The 17,183-nt window shown below is 40.1% G+C and overlaps 1 protein-coding gene across 1 annotated transcript in view; it reads right to left on the bottom strand.

The window, feature by feature from the left end:
• si:dkey-112m2.1 (transmembrane protein 132C) overlaps window positions 1-15,732 on the bottom strand; it is a 167,379-nt gene extending 151,647 nt beyond the window's left edge. Inside the window, exons 1-2 of the mRNA XM_033976328.2 lie at window positions 15,324-15,732; window positions 14,457-14,650 (exon numbers count right to left, since the gene is read on the bottom strand). Coding sequence (XP_033832219.1) covers window positions 14,457-14,526 — 70 coding nt within the window. The 5' untranslated portion in view covers window positions 14,527-14,650; window positions 15,324-15,732. The remainder of the gene's footprint in view (window positions 1-14,456; window positions 14,651-15,323) is intronic.
• Between the last annotated feature and the right edge of the window lie 1,451 nt (window positions 15,733-17,183).

The following is a 17,183-nucleotide window of genomic DNA, read 5'->3' on the forward strand; positions in this document are numbered from 1 at the left end:
CTCAGGAGGAACCAGAGCTCACTTCCCTCGTGTCTCACATTGGAGTCTGTACAGTTACACACATCCATGGAGGCCTGTAGTGAGAATCCCCTTCACTCACACACATGCCACATGTGCACAGTATAGAGAGAAAAACCTACATCTATAATGACAGCTATATCATTGACTTTGACCAGTGGATACAATGGGAAACGCGTCATTTTCAGTGTTCCGAAACACACCAACTCTGACTTCAAGCAGCCGCAACAATGACTTTGTTCAGCACACGTACATTGACTGTCAAAACTGTTGTCACACTTAGCTGCCTCCTCACAACTTTCTGCCTGCTGTGTACTCCACATCTATAGTCAATATTTATGGCCCGCCAAAAGAGAGCCCCGGTCTGCAAAAAACAACCTTTCTACAAAACCTGCTGCTCTGCTGATTACACACATTTGTCTTGTATTTAGCCAAGGGTGGAGTACGAAAGGGCACTCAAGTAAGCAGGAAGTGGACAAATTAGTTTTTCGCTTGGAGCTCAAGTCATTTAAACTTCTTAAGAGCCATTCAGAAGGTCAAGAGCATTTTTTCTTGAACATTTAAAAAAAAAAGATCAATCAGTTTACAACTTTGTCTATAGGTTAGGTTAACAGTTAATGATGAGCAAAATTGCCTTACATTGTGAATTTTGGCCCATGTCCCTCCTCCATTTCCAATCTTGTCTTTAATTTATACAGTCGTTGCAGTCGCCTCCACCGCCATCGTGGTCATCATCAACGTAATTTTTTTGCCAATCAAAATGCAATTTTGATGCAGAGAGATTGTCTTTGAAACTTTGTATTTCATTTTCTAAACTATTTAAATGGCTAAATGGCCCCTATCATTACTAAATATGCTTTTCTTTTCTTTTTTGTCTCACAAGTTTTGTTCACAAATCCTTACTGTCTATTTAGAGTCTTGGGTAATCTGCTGTCAGTGTTCTTCTGATATCAGCCTTGTAGCGCTTCACACAACAGGAGTCTGATAGAATCGGACATGTTTGAAAACATCTTGTCGCCTGCCGTGCCTATGTTTAATCCTAAACTCACGCGACAGGATAATCTGCCCAGAACAAAGCTGTGGTGAGGTGTGGAATCACTGCTAAAACTGTGAGGTGACCTTGGCACAGAGCACCAACTGTTCTACTGTGGTCCCATCAAGCAGGGCTACACAAGCCATGGTCAGACTTTATACCCAGAAGGCCAGTGGAACGTCTGGGTTAGGCCACTGAGAAGCAAAGGTCTAAATTCTTGTTGCCTTCAAGACAATTCACTTTATCTAAACAATGATTGGAGCAAATGAGCATGGTCCAACAGAATCACAATTAAGATCCCTGTTATTCATGTTCCATGTGGCCATAATTGAGCAATTAGCAGAGGCTACTTAAATGCTTGCAGCAATTAAAGCTGTGAAATTGCTTGTTGGGATTGTTACGGGCAGTGAGATCAGGCTCGGAACAGGATTGAATTTAATTACTCATTATTAACAAATGTATGTAGTGTCAAGGGGTTAGCAATCAAGAATCATTTTTTGAAAAAAGTTACCATAGTGTTTTCAAAGAAACATGAAGGTTACAGATTTAAATAAAATGCCACATGACATAATTTAACAAAACACTGTTCAAAAACCCTATAACTTAACTTTAGCTAAGCCACAAAATGCAGTAGACTTTGGTATCATACATTGTACTTTCATTCAAACTGAGGATAGCCCATCACAGATCTGAAGCATCATCATGCGCTGTGTCTTTCAGAAAATGGATAGATAAAGTAAAATAGTTATTAAATAAATAATAAATAGTAAGCGGGTACCTCTTTGGATGGCGTTGCCTGTGAGACATTTACATACATTTAATTAAAATTAAAAGACCTTTGTCATCATTTCGTATGTTGTCAACTCTTATTGGATATCGTCAAAAATCGGAGAAGAAAAATTGGAAGGGTGTGAAGCCTGGGGAGGGAAAAGTTTGAAACTACAGTTGTGTATCTGCGGTGAAATGACTGCTGTGCCTCTTTCCATCTCTGTGGCCGATAAGAGCAGACGGATGGATACTTATTAAAGCAGAGCCTTTTTCACCAGTGTGCACACATCGGAAAAAGGAGAAATAGGGCCAAGGGTGAAAAAATTGGAACCCTAAAAAACCTGGAAAGATTCTGCAGTTAATTAAGATAAAACGATTCAATTCTGGAGAGATCGAGGCAACGATTCAGTGCACGGCACGTGGGGGCCATTCTGATTAGCAGCCAGCCAGCGAATTCCTCGACATTTTGATGCGAGACAATCTTTTGCATTTTCAATTACACACTCCAACAGCCCTCTAACTACCAAAACCAAGCTCATTTGCATGATTGAAATATAATTATGGTGCGCCAAAAACAAGCTTCTGTTTTGGTTCCTGTTACAATCTCTTTCACCCCGTTCTGATTTCTTGCTCGAATCAATCTTCGAGTCCAACTGAGGAGGGAATAAAGAAGTAATTGAAGGCGTTTTGCGATAGGTTGAATATACAGACATAACGCAGCCATTAAATTGACAGGGTTTAGACAGATGTAAAATTGTAATTAGGTTAGGTCCTCTCTGGAACATGACACAAAACTAGTTGACAGTAACAGCAAAGCAGAAAGGTAAAAAGGTACATTTCTGAAACAAATCATATACATGTCTTAGTGGTATGACTATACATTGGAGGCCCTATAACTTCTCTTTGCCGACAATTCATGTTTTGGTCAACACAAGATTTTAAATTGGAACAATGAATAAATTGGAAAGTAAAGGCAGAGTGAGATGTCCATTAACTGCTGCGTTGCCCCAGCTCCCCTGTGCTGACTCAGAAACAATATTAATAGAGGTGGGAGTGCAAAGCAGATGGCAGTTATGACATGGCCATATCTTTTGGGCGGCAGAGCAGCACATTGGTCATCTCAGGGCACACCGTTGTTGGGGTGAGAGTTCTCCCAGACACAGATGGTGCTCCTCCCAGTGCTTTCCATTATCAGCAGCTGGAGACCACCTCTGGCATGATCACTCACCACTGGGCTTTCAATTATACCCCACTGTTGACACTGCAGCTCCACTATGAAGTATGCAGAGTCAGCTTTTCCTACAAAGGATTATCAATATTAAAGAACACATTACTCTTTCTTTTGACTTTAATGCACTTTTAGACATTTCTATTATTTTTGGAATTGCCATATGTCAATTCAGTATCTTGTTCTTATAATAATTTCAAGTTTTATCTACCCCTTTTTGCAACAAAAATTTGAAACTACTACATTTAAATAAAAATTCTGTCAAAATTATTTTCGGAATAATATAACCCTGTCGGACACATGTCAAGAGACAACAGGTTTTGGTCCTAGGAGCTGACACAAGCATGTATTTAAGCTCAACTTTGAAATGCAAAAATGTTTTATACAAATAATATTTATTATTATTATTAATCATAATACTATTGTGAATACCATTGCCAATAAATATAACCATAACCATATTATTGAATAAAATGTTTACGGGATAAGAAAATCTACTGGACCTGAAACACAAGTACAATTTATTGGAAAATATATGCGGTGATGGTTTTCCACAAATGAATTGGTTCTGCCTCACATTTGAACACAATTGCATCCCCACAGTGAAGAAGATGGCATTTAGGTTTTAGAGCCAGTGCTTATTGGGACTGCTGTTTGTGTGTGTAGTGTTCATGAGGAGCATTTCTATGTGCACATTCAATCCAGAAGCATTTTCACACACACACGTTCAAACTCCATTAATCATTACTTGTTCTGAGCAGCTTTACTTGATGGACTTATTTCCATTCAGCGGTGAGGCACAACCTGCCTGGGGCATTTGAATGTTCTTCCTCCACATTCTTCTTCATTACAATGCTGCAACACCACAAACATGACCTGCACCAATACAATTTTACATTCATTTCACTAGAGCCCGAACAGGGGTTTTTCACAGTCCTGGTGCTGAGGCAGGGATTCGGTATAAGCAGAGCTGCCCTAAATTAACATACAAAAGAAATCCTGAATAAGATCCCTTTATATGAGTCGTGCCTCATCAGACACCACCGCACACAACACAGCTGCATCAAAGCAACAAATCTATTTATTTCTGTGCTGGCCCTTATTCAGTCGCTGCATGCAGTCCCCAAGTTTATGAAAACGCACGCTGTAATTAGTCTGCAAACACTCACTGCATATTCAGTGGTCCACATTCACAGGTTCCCTCAAATACAATGAAAACAGATGCATTTCCAGAATACATTACAGGCTAAATGAGAATAGATTTCTTTGTACTGTACTGCTTTGAAGAATGACCCTCCTTATTGGATTATGTGAGCATTTATTTGAATACAACACTATGCTAACATTGGGATCCTTTGTAAGCTTCTAACAAAACTCACAATGTAAATTTACAATATGTAATTAGACAGGACTTAGTACTCTCTTGTACAATTTCATAATTAAAATGTAGGCATAGATCACATTTTTTTAACCGGTAGCTAATCCATAAAAAGAGATTAGAAAGACAAGATTAGGTTTAGAAAAAAATAAGTTAATTAGTTATTATAAAAGTTATGTGATTTTATTAAAATGTTTTGTCATTTACAAAGAGGGCCAAACATTTCAAACATCATTGTCAAATCTTATACAAGAACAAAATGATATGTGATTTTATCAGCTTTCTGCAGCAAATTATAAAATCTTATTTTATGGAGTTAAAGAAACTATATGAGTTCCAAATGACCTCTTTCCACCATTAACTGCCTGTGACGTTTTTCGGCCCTGAACTTGTTGACTTTTGTGTGGCAGTGTTGAGCAGCAGTACTATCAGGAGCCTGACAGGCCCGCCGTGCCCCCATCTCTGCAACTGCTCGTCAGTGTCATGCTGCCAGCCCACTGTGTGCCCTTCAGTTTGTCCCGGGCTCACAGCTACGCACAAGAGCACCAGGATTATACGGCGAACAGTGCAATGCTTACAGTCCGCACCGCACCGCCGATCCCCATTCAAGAGGCTGTAATTCTACACCTGCCGAGACAGATAAGACCCCAATCCTGCCTTTTATTCTGGCAGCGTCCTCCCTCTGTGTAATATCAAATCAGCAGAAAAGATATTAAAATATGCTCAAACAGATGGAGGTTTATAATGCTAATATGTGCTCAGATCTTTAACCGGAGTATGTGGATTACGTATGCAAGGCAGACTTTGGAACGGAGGAAGGTGTTGGAGAGGGCTAACGTCATAATCACCTCCCTGATCGCACCTGTGTTAGCTGAGATAAAATGTTCTAAAGAAAGAACAGTTTATTTCGAGGGCGGAGTGATGTTGCTGAGGTAATTTGACAGCACAGGAATTGGCTATTTGTGATTGATGACTGCCTCTCATTTTTTCTGTGTTACGATTACATTTACTGCAAACAAGCCAACAGTAACGACCCATGGACGAGGTTTATCCTGAAGTCTTTACACACTCGTCCAAAGTGACCCAAGTTTTATGATGCAATGACTGCTTTTCTATTGGAAGTTCACAAAATGTTCACCGATTTATTATTGCCACAGAACAAGGGATTGAGTGGCTGCCCGTCCTAATATCTTGTAAGCTTAATGTAGAGGCAATTTTGAAAAAAAAAAAAAAAAAAGTGTGCAACTACAACTTAGTATTGTCGATTGGATGTGCCATTTACAGAGTTCTATGATTCAGTTTTAGCAGGTCTTATCCAATACAGAAAAGTATTGTTGTGTTTTTGTTGTTCTAGTGGGTATGTCACATAAACAATTGCAGCGTACATGATTTAGTAATTGCATTCATAAAATTTGCTATGAACATTGCCAAGGGCCAAATGTAAAGGCAAAATGTTTAATTAAACTCTACTTTTTACCGATATTGCTACAAAACAAACACAGAAAGCACACAGCACAAGAATCTATGCATTTGTTACAAGCAAAGCAACTTAACCTCATGCCCACTACAGTATAAAGAACAAAACACCTACGTACAGTTAATTGGCTCATTACTGACAAAAAGCACAGTAGTCCAGAGAATCTGATTAAAACACTCTTATCTAAAGGTCTTTGATATGCTTTTAGGCTTATTTAATTAATGAGCTAAAGACATCACAAACCCACTAGTCTCTAATATGGAAAAATGAATGGAGATTATGAAGGCAGCATGGTGTCATCTCCAGCTTTGAGGGAGTCCCGTTTTTGTGCACTGGCCTGCTGCAGTGGAAAGACCTGCTTAGAAAATGTCAGACCAGATTCCTGTGATAGTATGACTGCCCTCGGTGGGTTAAAAGGCAACAGGCCACAAAAACATCACCAGTGGTCGATTCGATTTAATTAAGTCGCTGTGGTATCATTTCATCTCATCTCCATATGAAAGACCTTGTGCCCTGTTGGACTTCAGAATGGAAGTGGAAGCAATTAGCCTTACCAACCGCAGGATTTCCCAGCTACAGAGCGGAATCTGTTCAATGGATGATAAATATTTGCCAGAAATCAGTGCTGCTTACTCATGCGACGCACAAGGCAAACAAAACAAATTAGTATACAAAGATAGCATTATGGGATCTTCAAAACCAGAAAAACTGTTATTTTTGAGTCAGCTAATGTTCACAAATTAGTGTGTCAATTTCCCATTTCAGAGACCTAACACAAACGCAAAGTCACTGGCTAGTTTTTGCATAGCCCATGAAAAACAGACATTTTGTTAATAGGGCTATTTATTTATCAAAAATCAATGATAGAGTGATGCTTATTTTGTGCAGCTCGAGAAGAAATGCATCCATCATTTTGTATTAAGAGTGGTGGCCAAAACTTTGGAATATTTATAGTTTAGTTTGCTTATGTGGTTCAAAACATTCTTTGACCCAAGCAATTAGAGTCTTGCACAGTTGCCAAATGAACAGCCTCATCAGAACACCAGAAGTAATAGAATGTAAAATCTGAGAGATGCCTTTCTGGGGAAGCAACACAGGCAAAACCCAAGCAGAGGAAAAATCTAAGCGCAGATAGAAACTCACATTATGCTGGAGTAGACTACATCACAAAATCTTTTTTTGTTTGTAGAAGAAATTATGTTGCTTAAACAACTGCAGTCTTTCAGGTTCCAGGTTGGGACCAGTCAAATTGCGATTTTGATTTGATTGTGATTAATCTCCTTAATCCTTAATCCTTGACAGCCATTGATACTGGTCAGTAACAAAGCATCACTATGTTGTATTTAGCTTCACATTCACTGTATCCAGTTGAATGACATGGGCAGAAAGTTGATGTTGCAGAGTAGTCCAATTACCTGCTGGGCAACCAACAGGGTCCAGATGGGAATCAAGAATCCACACAATGTTTCACTGTGGGCAGAGAGGAGCATGATGAAACCAAGGGGATTTCATGTTACCATTTAAATCCTATGGTTTTGGCTACGTTTAGGCTCCCCCTACGTGGACCTTTTAAGAGTTGATTTATCCTCCATTACCAAGGCACTAGGCCCAGATCTGGCCCAGAGCATGCTCAGAGCACTACCAAACAGTGTACTTCTTGTGTATCTGAAATCTTTTTTTTTCCCCATTCCAAGCACTAAAATTACAACTCTCAAATATATAGTGCGGATGAGGTATTAAGGCTAATATAATCGAGTAGTTTCTGAAAGGCCTCTAATCCCACATGTTGACACATGTTCAAACAGCAACAGATAACAATTGGATGAAATAGAGAATGAGTGTTCTGTTTCTGTATGATGCCAATACTAAATGCTTATAGCTGTCTGACCTCTAAGAGCTATAGTGTGCAGGATGGTAAGTTTTGTTTGTTTTTTTTTCCAGAAACTGAAGATTTTTTTTTTTTAATGCATTTGCTTGAAATTCCATGCTATGACATGTTTCAAAAAAATAAAAAAATAAAAACACTTGTGTTAGCTTCAAATGGATTAAATCATATAAACAATTTTTTTCAATGGAATTTTTCTTCCCTGATGGCATGGGCATATTCCAAGATGACAAGGATGCCAGGATTCATCAGCTCAAACTGTAAAAGAGTGGTTCAGAAGCATGAGACATCATTTTCACACATGGATTGTCCACCACAGAGTCCAGACCTCAACCCCATTGAGAATCTTTAGGATGTGCTGGAGAAGGCTCTGTGCAGCGGTCAGACTCTACCATCATCAATGCAAGATGAAAAATTAATGCAACACTGGACTGCTTAGACTGCTGCCCCTGCGACCCGGCCCTGGATAAGCAGAAGAAAATGGATGGATGGAAATAAATCTTGTGACATTGCAGAAGCTTATCAAAACAATGTCACAGCGAATGTGTGCCGTAATCAAAGCTAAAGGTGGTCCAACAAAATATCAGAGTGTGTGACCTTTTTTTTGGCCAGGCAGCATATCTCCATAATGCATAAATGCAATCATACTGGAGCAAGTACTAATTGCAACAAAGAGAATGAAACACTTAGCTTACAAGTTTGCGCATAGTGCCTAAAGCTAAAATGCAAATGTGTGTATACTGAAACCTAACGTAAAAGCAATGTGCTGTGAAGAAACAAACTTTTTTCTTTTCTTTTTTTTCTCTGCAGTTTGTCAAAAGAGTTGAACAAGGACTACCTACCACTGTGGCAAGCCCCACTGTCAGAGACACAAATCTCCCTCTTTCACTCTCCTTCTCACTCTGCTTTAAACAGTGTTTGTCCATTAAAATACAAAAAGACAGCTGAGAAATACAAATGATTAAACTAAAAATCTCATGTTTGATGTAATGGTGAGCTCACATTTTCCCATTATAATTTCCAATGGCTGCAGTGGAAATACAGAGCACACAGACAGAAGGCCTGAGTAAAAGGCTGATTTTCTCACATTCACTGATGACATCTGCTCCACGACAGCACATATTGCAATTTTCTCTTCTAATAGAACCTACGAACAGGCCATCAGCACATTTAACGTTTAACTAGAAATGGACCAATAACAGTTTTTATGGCTAGGCTCAATTCAGTGGTGAAGTTTGGCCTCAGGCCCACAGATCAATCAATATATACGTCTCATTCTCCTGCCCAATGCGTCAGCCAAGTTAACTATACTGAGAACTGCAGAACATTTCAAAAACTCATCTCAACTTGGTTTGATCATATTGCAGGGTATGCAGAGCTTCTCAAACAAAGGTCATCACTTTTACTCTGGTAACGATATTAAAAAGATTCTGATCACTGAAAAATGCACAGGCTGCAATCTGTTTATCCATATGGATGAAAGGCCCCTGAGTGAAAATATTAGCGCCACGGATATAGGCTTGGAAGATGGAAGTCCTATTGCAAATACATTTTCTTATTGGTTGGAGCACTCAGCGATGTTTACCTCTCTTGAGGCAGTGTAGCTGAAAATTGGTAAGGGAATTGAGGCTTGCTTTGGGAACTTCATTCTTGGAGGTGTGGAATGGTTTGCCCCCAGGTTTGTGATTCTGAAGTGTCCATCAAGTTGGAAATTAAAATTCAAATGTCTGGACACTTTGCAGTCAGTTTTGATTGTGCTGAGTATCTTTCCTCCCTGACCATAGTGAATATAACAAAACACAGACCACCTTTTACACTTATACCAACTTAAGCCAGACAGACTGATAAGTGAAGTCAAACAAAGCCTACACAAGAACTGTAGCTGCAGACGAGATGAAGCAAAAGAGACTTGCCAACAGCGCAGCCCATCGCATCTGTTTTCACTGTTATCAGTCATATTCTGCAGTAGAAAACACCGAGGCAATAGCTGGCTGCTCCGACCTGGACAGATAAGGCAGAGTGGAGGAACCTTTCCCCATCTTCACTGTCATCATGTCGCCTTGATACTGCAGCATTCACATACTAAAGTTGACAAGCAATGGCACAACTTTTCTCACAAATTCAGCTAAGGAAAAAACACTTTCTTTGTCAAGCTCAGCGGGCGGTCGAAGCCTGAACAGCAGATATTACAGAGGACAACGCAGACCTATGCAGTCCGCGGGGGAGCTAAGGTGGTAAGAGGTAAAGGAAATTCATGATCTCTGCCAGTCTTTCACACATCAAGAGAGGAAAATTGATTTAGCATTCTCTTTCCACTGGGATTGTGCAAGTTCATTCTCATTTCCCCTGATTTGCCAGGCGTGCGCTGAGTGTTCTGTTAGTTATGCTAATTGTCTCTAGACCTCCTGCTGAGTGAGATCCTCTCCCAGATGGACGGCTGTGAAGTCGTTAGCCCAGGGAGACGGACCCGCACGAGGCAGTGTGTGGGTATGTGTGTGGGTTTACACTGTAGAGCTACATATGTCCCAGAGCCTATGCCAGGCTCCACACGTGTGCATCAGAGTCAGTGTGTGTCACAGCACATCCAGAGTGGAATGCACCAGCAGTGTTCTTCCAGTTCTCCCAGGATGCAGGAGAAGAACTAAACATGGAGCCATGTTTCATCTTAATGCTTTCATATATTGATTATTTTTCTTTTCATCCACTCTTCTTTAATCCCATTAAAAAAAGCAAAACCAAGGGGAAAAGAGGACGATGCCTGTGTCTTTTCTCTAGTGGATTACAATCTCGAGAGTTATAGAAAGGAAACATCTGTGTCCTTCATCTCAACAGAGTAAAACTCTTGATTTGGCATTCAGCTTGAAACCCACACTTCTCTCAAATCTCTGGATTATCTTTGGATGTATGTCTTAACATGTGCAAAGGAGCACCCACCCTATATACTGAGGAACACAAATGTAGTGTTCAATCCAGTGGTTAAAACAATATATTCGTACAAGTACTTTCTGCAATAATATGCATCGCAGAATTTTGTCTAGTAGTAAGGCTGTGCAGTTACTCAACAATTAATAACATTTTAGAAGTATGTTGGTAACAATTACAAAATGGCATTATCAAAAAGATGGCTTTTAAAAGATAGCACATAAAACTATTTTCTTCCTCACTTGTACATACATGTTTCAAATAAGTATTGTTTCAATTATGACCCAATTAAATCATGATTATTTGAATGAATGAATTTAATTTTGTTTTATAACACCATAAAGGCGCCTATACTTCAAACTGTTTTAGTACATGTGTGGAAAGAAACAGTATTGTAAATTAGTTTGCCAAACAAATAAGAAAATATACCAGAGTTGTGTTTATATTTCAATATGACATACGGCTCCCTGGTGCAGCATTTCATAAGGCTGCTCTCAAGGGCTGGGTGTAAAGCAGTGTCACTGGCCAGGCTGGGTGTCATACATCACCTCTTAACATTTATGCCATTCTGCTGATCAATGATTATTATAGACATGCTTCTGCACAAGGATACATCCTAAAAAAAATGAATATTGTGTATTCTCAGAGAGATCAAACTCTGCCTTTGCCTCTAGAAAGTCAAACACTTTGCCGGGCTGTGAGAAAGAACCACAGCAGTTCACAAAGTCAATTTGTGCTTTCTGCTCATGGCCCACAGTAACAAGTATCCTGCCGCTTGTATTATGGAAATGAACCTCGGAGCTTATAGATGCGCCTTTTGAACTCTTATAGGAGAAAACAAAAGTTTGAAAACACACAATCCTCCTCTGTCAGCCTTATTCCATAGGATTATACCGTTTTTTTCAAGCACTGCCCAGAGGTAACTCGCCCTGCCAACAACCTCAGAATTAAACTGAAAACTCAGCTCCAACAAGTACCGCTCCCATGAGGCATTCTGGAGCAGACACCAGACCAGATTTCACAGCCTTAATATGCAGGGTCACATCGGGCCCCCTCGCTCTTAGACAGGCCTGTGCTTATCTCGCCAAAGTTTGGATTCTTTTTATCACTGACTTGATGCTAAGAAAGTGTGCACAGAATTTTTATTCTAAATTTAAGGAATAGTCTTAACTGAACATATTCAAAAGTTATACACTTGATTTTAATACGACATTGCAACCATTACAGGGAGAAATAAACATGGTTGCCTTTTTCAAATAGCAGAATGCTTCTAGTTTGACTTTCATTCTCTGCATTACTTGCTGTGAGGCTGATATACAATGCTTCACACCTTGAGTTATGAGGACTTTGAATCTTGGTGAAACCTACATTTAGTCTGAGGGTTAGAGAAACCGCTTATTCAATTAATGCTGAAAGCGGTTTGCTTTTGTAACTTTTCAACTTGATCCTGACTACACAGATCAGGCCCACGCACTTTAAAAAAGGGTAAGAAGAGGAAATGTTCCTACGCATTTGACAAAGTGCCTTTTATGGCACGAATAAAGCACAGTTCTAAAATAAAATGGCGTAACATCTTCATTGATGATACACTGGCACACAGGACAAAGTAAGGTATGAGGTTTTTTTAATCACTGAGCTGGTTTTAGTCAAGACGGTTGCTTAGATAAGATAGAAAACCTTTATTGTCAATCCAAATCATGAAATGCACAAGGTCTCATATGATCCTCTGTGCTCATTTAGTGCTTCTGGTGGTCCTCGTCTTCACTGCTGCGGGGATAAAAATCAACAGTGTGATTCAAATTTCAATTTGCTTCAACACAAGTAACTGTAGACCTGACCTAGTCCATTTCATGTGGGAGGAGTGGCAAAAAATGACAAGTGTTTTATTGTAAAAAACTTGGATCTCCGTCTGACCAAGCAGAGGAGTACACAGGAGTATGTGGTCTGTGTTTGTGATGGCCAGACTGACACTGTGTGCAGGTCCCTACAGTGAAGTATGTGGCTGTCAGGGGCGCTGGGAGACAAGCAGAAAGCTCTGGGTGAAAGCAATCAGATGGCTTCAGAGTTATAATATCCTCTGAGACGGTGCGCGCCGCCAGCTGACTGACAGGAAAGAATCTGTTTTCTTTCTCCACTTTCACCTTTGAGGATTAGGGGGCTGGCCAAACCCGGCCAGATCAATCTCTTCTCTTCCTATATATTTGCGGAGTGCCTTTCGTGTGGTGAAAACAATCATCTGTAATGCCTGAGTTTCTTTTCTGAAGTACTATATAAATCACAAGTTACTTATCCATTTCTCAGCAATAAAGATACATTGAATATTTTATGTAAATAAAAGACAAAACTGCAGAATTACTATTTTAGTACCTTATGTGTGGGTGATAGGTTAGAGCACAAGTCCTTAAGCAAGACACTTCATTCAGCTTGTCTAGTATGGTGAGTGTGTAAATAATTGGTGGTGGTAAAAGAGGCCAGTCTCGTTTCCATGAGTCTACCCAAAGCAACTGTGGCTACAACAGCAGCGCAACGCCACCAAGTATGCAGTGAATGAATAACGACAGTGTAGCGCTTTGAGAAACTTTGACAAGCTTTGACAAACCTGCAAAGCACATTACAAGTGTGAGGCATTTGTATAGTTATTAGTCTTTTGTCCCAGCAAGAACAGAGGAATGTGGTGTTCCATTAGTGATTATAGCTAAGTCAAAGGGGGGGGGTCCTGATTACCTCATTTGTCCAATTACTTGTAAGAGCAACTTTCAGTAGTTCAGACAAAAAAAGAATAGCACAAGGTGAGTGGCTCAATTGATAGAAATGCAAAAGGCAAGTGGTTTGATCCCTGATACCGACATAGCATAATGGCCATTGAGTCACTGAGCAAATACTTCACCCATAATGCCTGTAGTCAGTAAGACTGTATTGTTCGAAAAGAAGCATGTTTTACTCGGTGAGCTCTAGGGGAATTCTGGCTGAAGAAGTAGCTTACCACAATAGAGACTGAGGGGTAAATCAATATCACAGCGAGTAAAGATGACACAATGTAAATAAACCTTCCACAATTTAAGGCCATTGTAAGGAAACAAGCAGCCAAATATATATGTATCTATTCTGGTCGCACATACAGAACTATTGCGTTTATCCAAAGTTTAAAAAATTGATTGTTACAGAAAAATCATCATAAAAAGTCCTTCACAGTCCAGGCAACTAATCAGATTTCACACACTCTGTACAGTGAGACATCAAACATAGCCACAGACGCTGAATGAAGCGTAACACACATGGGCCCTTCTGTCCACACAGCTACACAAACTTTGTGAGAAAAGGCTGCTCTTCCCTCACTTAGCTCCAGTCTGCAGCCTGTTGTTATTCGTGGAGCTCTGCAGTGCCTTGCTCCGTACACTGCATCCTATTTTCAGGGGCTGACACAACACCCCCAAACCCACTCACACTGCAGGCGATTGTCACAGTTCATTCATGTTAATATTACAAGTCATTTTGTATTCTGTCACTTACAGCTTACAGCTAATTATATGTCTCATAAATTATATATGTCCTCTCAGCTAAAAGGGAATGATTTGCATTTCATTATTTGGCACGCTCTGAATAAAATCATTCAATAAAGGTTGATGCATTTACAACGCTTTTTATTATATGACCGTGGCCGTTACCTTGCATTTCCATAATTCTTGCTCAGCTTTATGGACAGACAAGCTCAATGACATTAACAGTGGGGTCTCTTTGGGGTCTTACCTGTGCAGAGGATAAGCGCAGCCAGTCCCACGCACTGAATTGGTCCCATGTCTCCTCGGGGTGGGCTCATTGGCAGACGATGGAGGGGAGACCAGGGCTCCTTCAGCACAAATCCTCGCGACTTTGCACACAATTTATCCTCTATGGGCAGTTCTCCATGTAAAACTTAACTGTGGTGTTCCGCTCTCAGCCACCTGCCACACAGAGATACAAGGACTTGGTCAGTGGGCTCTCAGATCACCATGGGAGGCTGGTCAGGATTATATTATGTGGTGCTGACAGTCTCATTCTTTCTACTGACTTTTATAGAACAAAACCTTAGACTTTAAAAGAACGTGAATTTCCCTAAACTGCTATTATGGTGGATCTGGATAACGAGACATTTACTTAACATTTAATTAAAATTTTATGACAAATGTGTTTTCAAAACTAAACTAATCTAACTAAACCTCTTGCAGGATGCCTCTTCTTGTGCACTGATGGAGTTCTGCTATATCCCTGCAGACCACCAGTTGTTTCCTTTTAAGAATTTAAGGCAACTGTGTGACACTTTTATATTAACAGATAAATTCAACTAATAAAGAATAGGGCTAAGGATTTTTAAAGTTACATTCTTGCCACAGAAAACATCCCGCAAAGCCAGTTTAGTGCAGTCTAATTAGTTGGCTAAACAGGTGTGTGATAACCACTTTGCTTATAATATAGTTTTTGTGTTTTTAATAAATGCCAAAGATGCTCTTAGAAGTTGAATACGTCAAGATTTATACATTACAATTCACCAAAAAAAAAAAAAATCTGTAAAATATAATTCGATTGTCTTGCATAGATGTAAAAATAAAAACGTGCGTAAAAGGACTAGTTTCTTACCATAATTGTACCTTGCTGCAAGCCACGACGTCTCACATCAAAAACAAAATCCTTCCCTTTGACTAAAAAGGCTTATTTCAACAAAAAAGCAGGAAAAAAGTCCCGTATCCTTCGCTCAGCTCTGGAAAAAACCCTCCGCTGTTTTCTTTCTTCTCCAGTAGAGCTCCGAATCACATAGGTCGGTGCTGACAAGTGGCGCGCTGTGATATGAACGCGTGTCTAACTTCCACAAAAGACGTACAAAGCCGAAGAAAAGCCGGTGTCTCCAGCAGTAGCCGTATCGCAGACAACTGTAGTGCACCGGCTCCTGGTCCTGCGCCCCTCGTTCTGCTCTAAGCACCCCCCGTGGCCGTGGCTGTGGCTGTGGCTGTGTGCTTGTGGACCGCGGAGAGAGAGCCGGTGTGCGCGCAAAGTGAAGGGGGCTCGATTGGCAAATGAGGGGGTTGGTGGACTGCGCGTCAGCAAGTATTGTGGCATCCAATAATTGCGTTCCCAGCTTGTATCTCATTTCGAGTGGGGTTTTATTGCCCTCGACACTGCTGGGTAGAATTAAGGTAAACGTGAAAATATATATGTAAATAAAAAAACAACTAGTTGGCAAGTGGTTGAGTGGGAAGTTACACAAATCACTAACGAGGTTGCTCTGACTAAAGGAGCCCTATAGTCGAAACGGTAAAGAAAGAAGAACCGTGCGTAAAGAACCGTGCGTAAAGAACCGTGCGCACAGTAGGGAGTCAATCGCACAACCCCTCGTAAATAGGCTGCTTAAAGAAAAAAAAAAAGAAAATGCGAGATTGCACATCTGAAATAACCGACTTGATTCTAGATTTTCACGTGCACGCCACAGTTAGTCCACATTTAAATCAATTATAAACCTAAATTAACCAACCTTTAAAATGTCAATCAATTTTCTCTCATTTACAGTCAGACCTCTAACTTGCAAAGGTGTCAATTATCTCTACACGTTCAAACGCAGAAGCACAGTGCAACTGAGTGCAACCTGTTGTGCCCGGCTCGCTCGAAAGAAACAACAGTGCCACCTATAGGAGAGCGCGCAGCTGAGAGCCACAGAGCAGGGAATGCAGCAGAGATGTGACAATTTAGTGCAAGTGAATTGAGTTTGTCTATCTGGGAAAGCAGGGTACAAAATGGAATGGATCTGGCGAGGTTACTCTAACTTCAGTCATTTGTTTTGTAGAAATTAATTTCACCATCGGTTAGCCTTAAAATATTTGCTGAGAGCTAAAATATCTTTATGGAGACTTGTAGGGAAGAAGCTGTAGCTAGCACATATAAGAAGACCATGCCAATCCCACACAGAAAGCCCTCACTCAGTACGCAGATCAAACCCAAAGTGTGCCATTGGACAACCAGAATAGCAGCAATAATATTTGGTTTAAGAGAGTTGATATTTGTATGTTTTTCTGGATTTATATTACTTTAAAGATAACTTGCATTCAGTACAAACATTTGTGTTACCCCTAAGATGAACCTCTGTTTAGACATCAGTGTTGATATAAGCAGCCTGTAGTTCATCTGCCCCCCACTGTGTGAGGAGACACAGCCGCAGAGGTAGAAACAACACAAGATAATGGCTCATTTGCTGCTTTCATAATGTGCTTTTCAGCCCGACCTTGGCAGAATGCAAGAGAAACACTCCTGACTGATTGTTAGACACCTCAAACTTTGCAAATTTGAACTCATTTTGTGTTGGATTCTCTGAACCATATTTATTCATAAAACGAATTGTAACTCACCAAACTTGTAGGGTTGACATAATATTACAAAGTACAAATTTTGCTCTTTTTACCTATATTGACAAATTAAGCATGACCAAATTATCCATTACCATTAAAACAT

The sequence above is a fragment of the Periophthalmus magnuspinnatus genome, chromosome 12, assembly GCF_009829125.3.
Source record: "Periophthalmus magnuspinnatus isolate fPerMag1 chromosome 12, fPerMag1.2.pri, whole genome shotgun sequence".
NCBI lineage: Eukaryota > Metazoa > Chordata > Actinopteri > Gobiiformes > Gobiidae > Periophthalmus > Periophthalmus magnuspinnatus.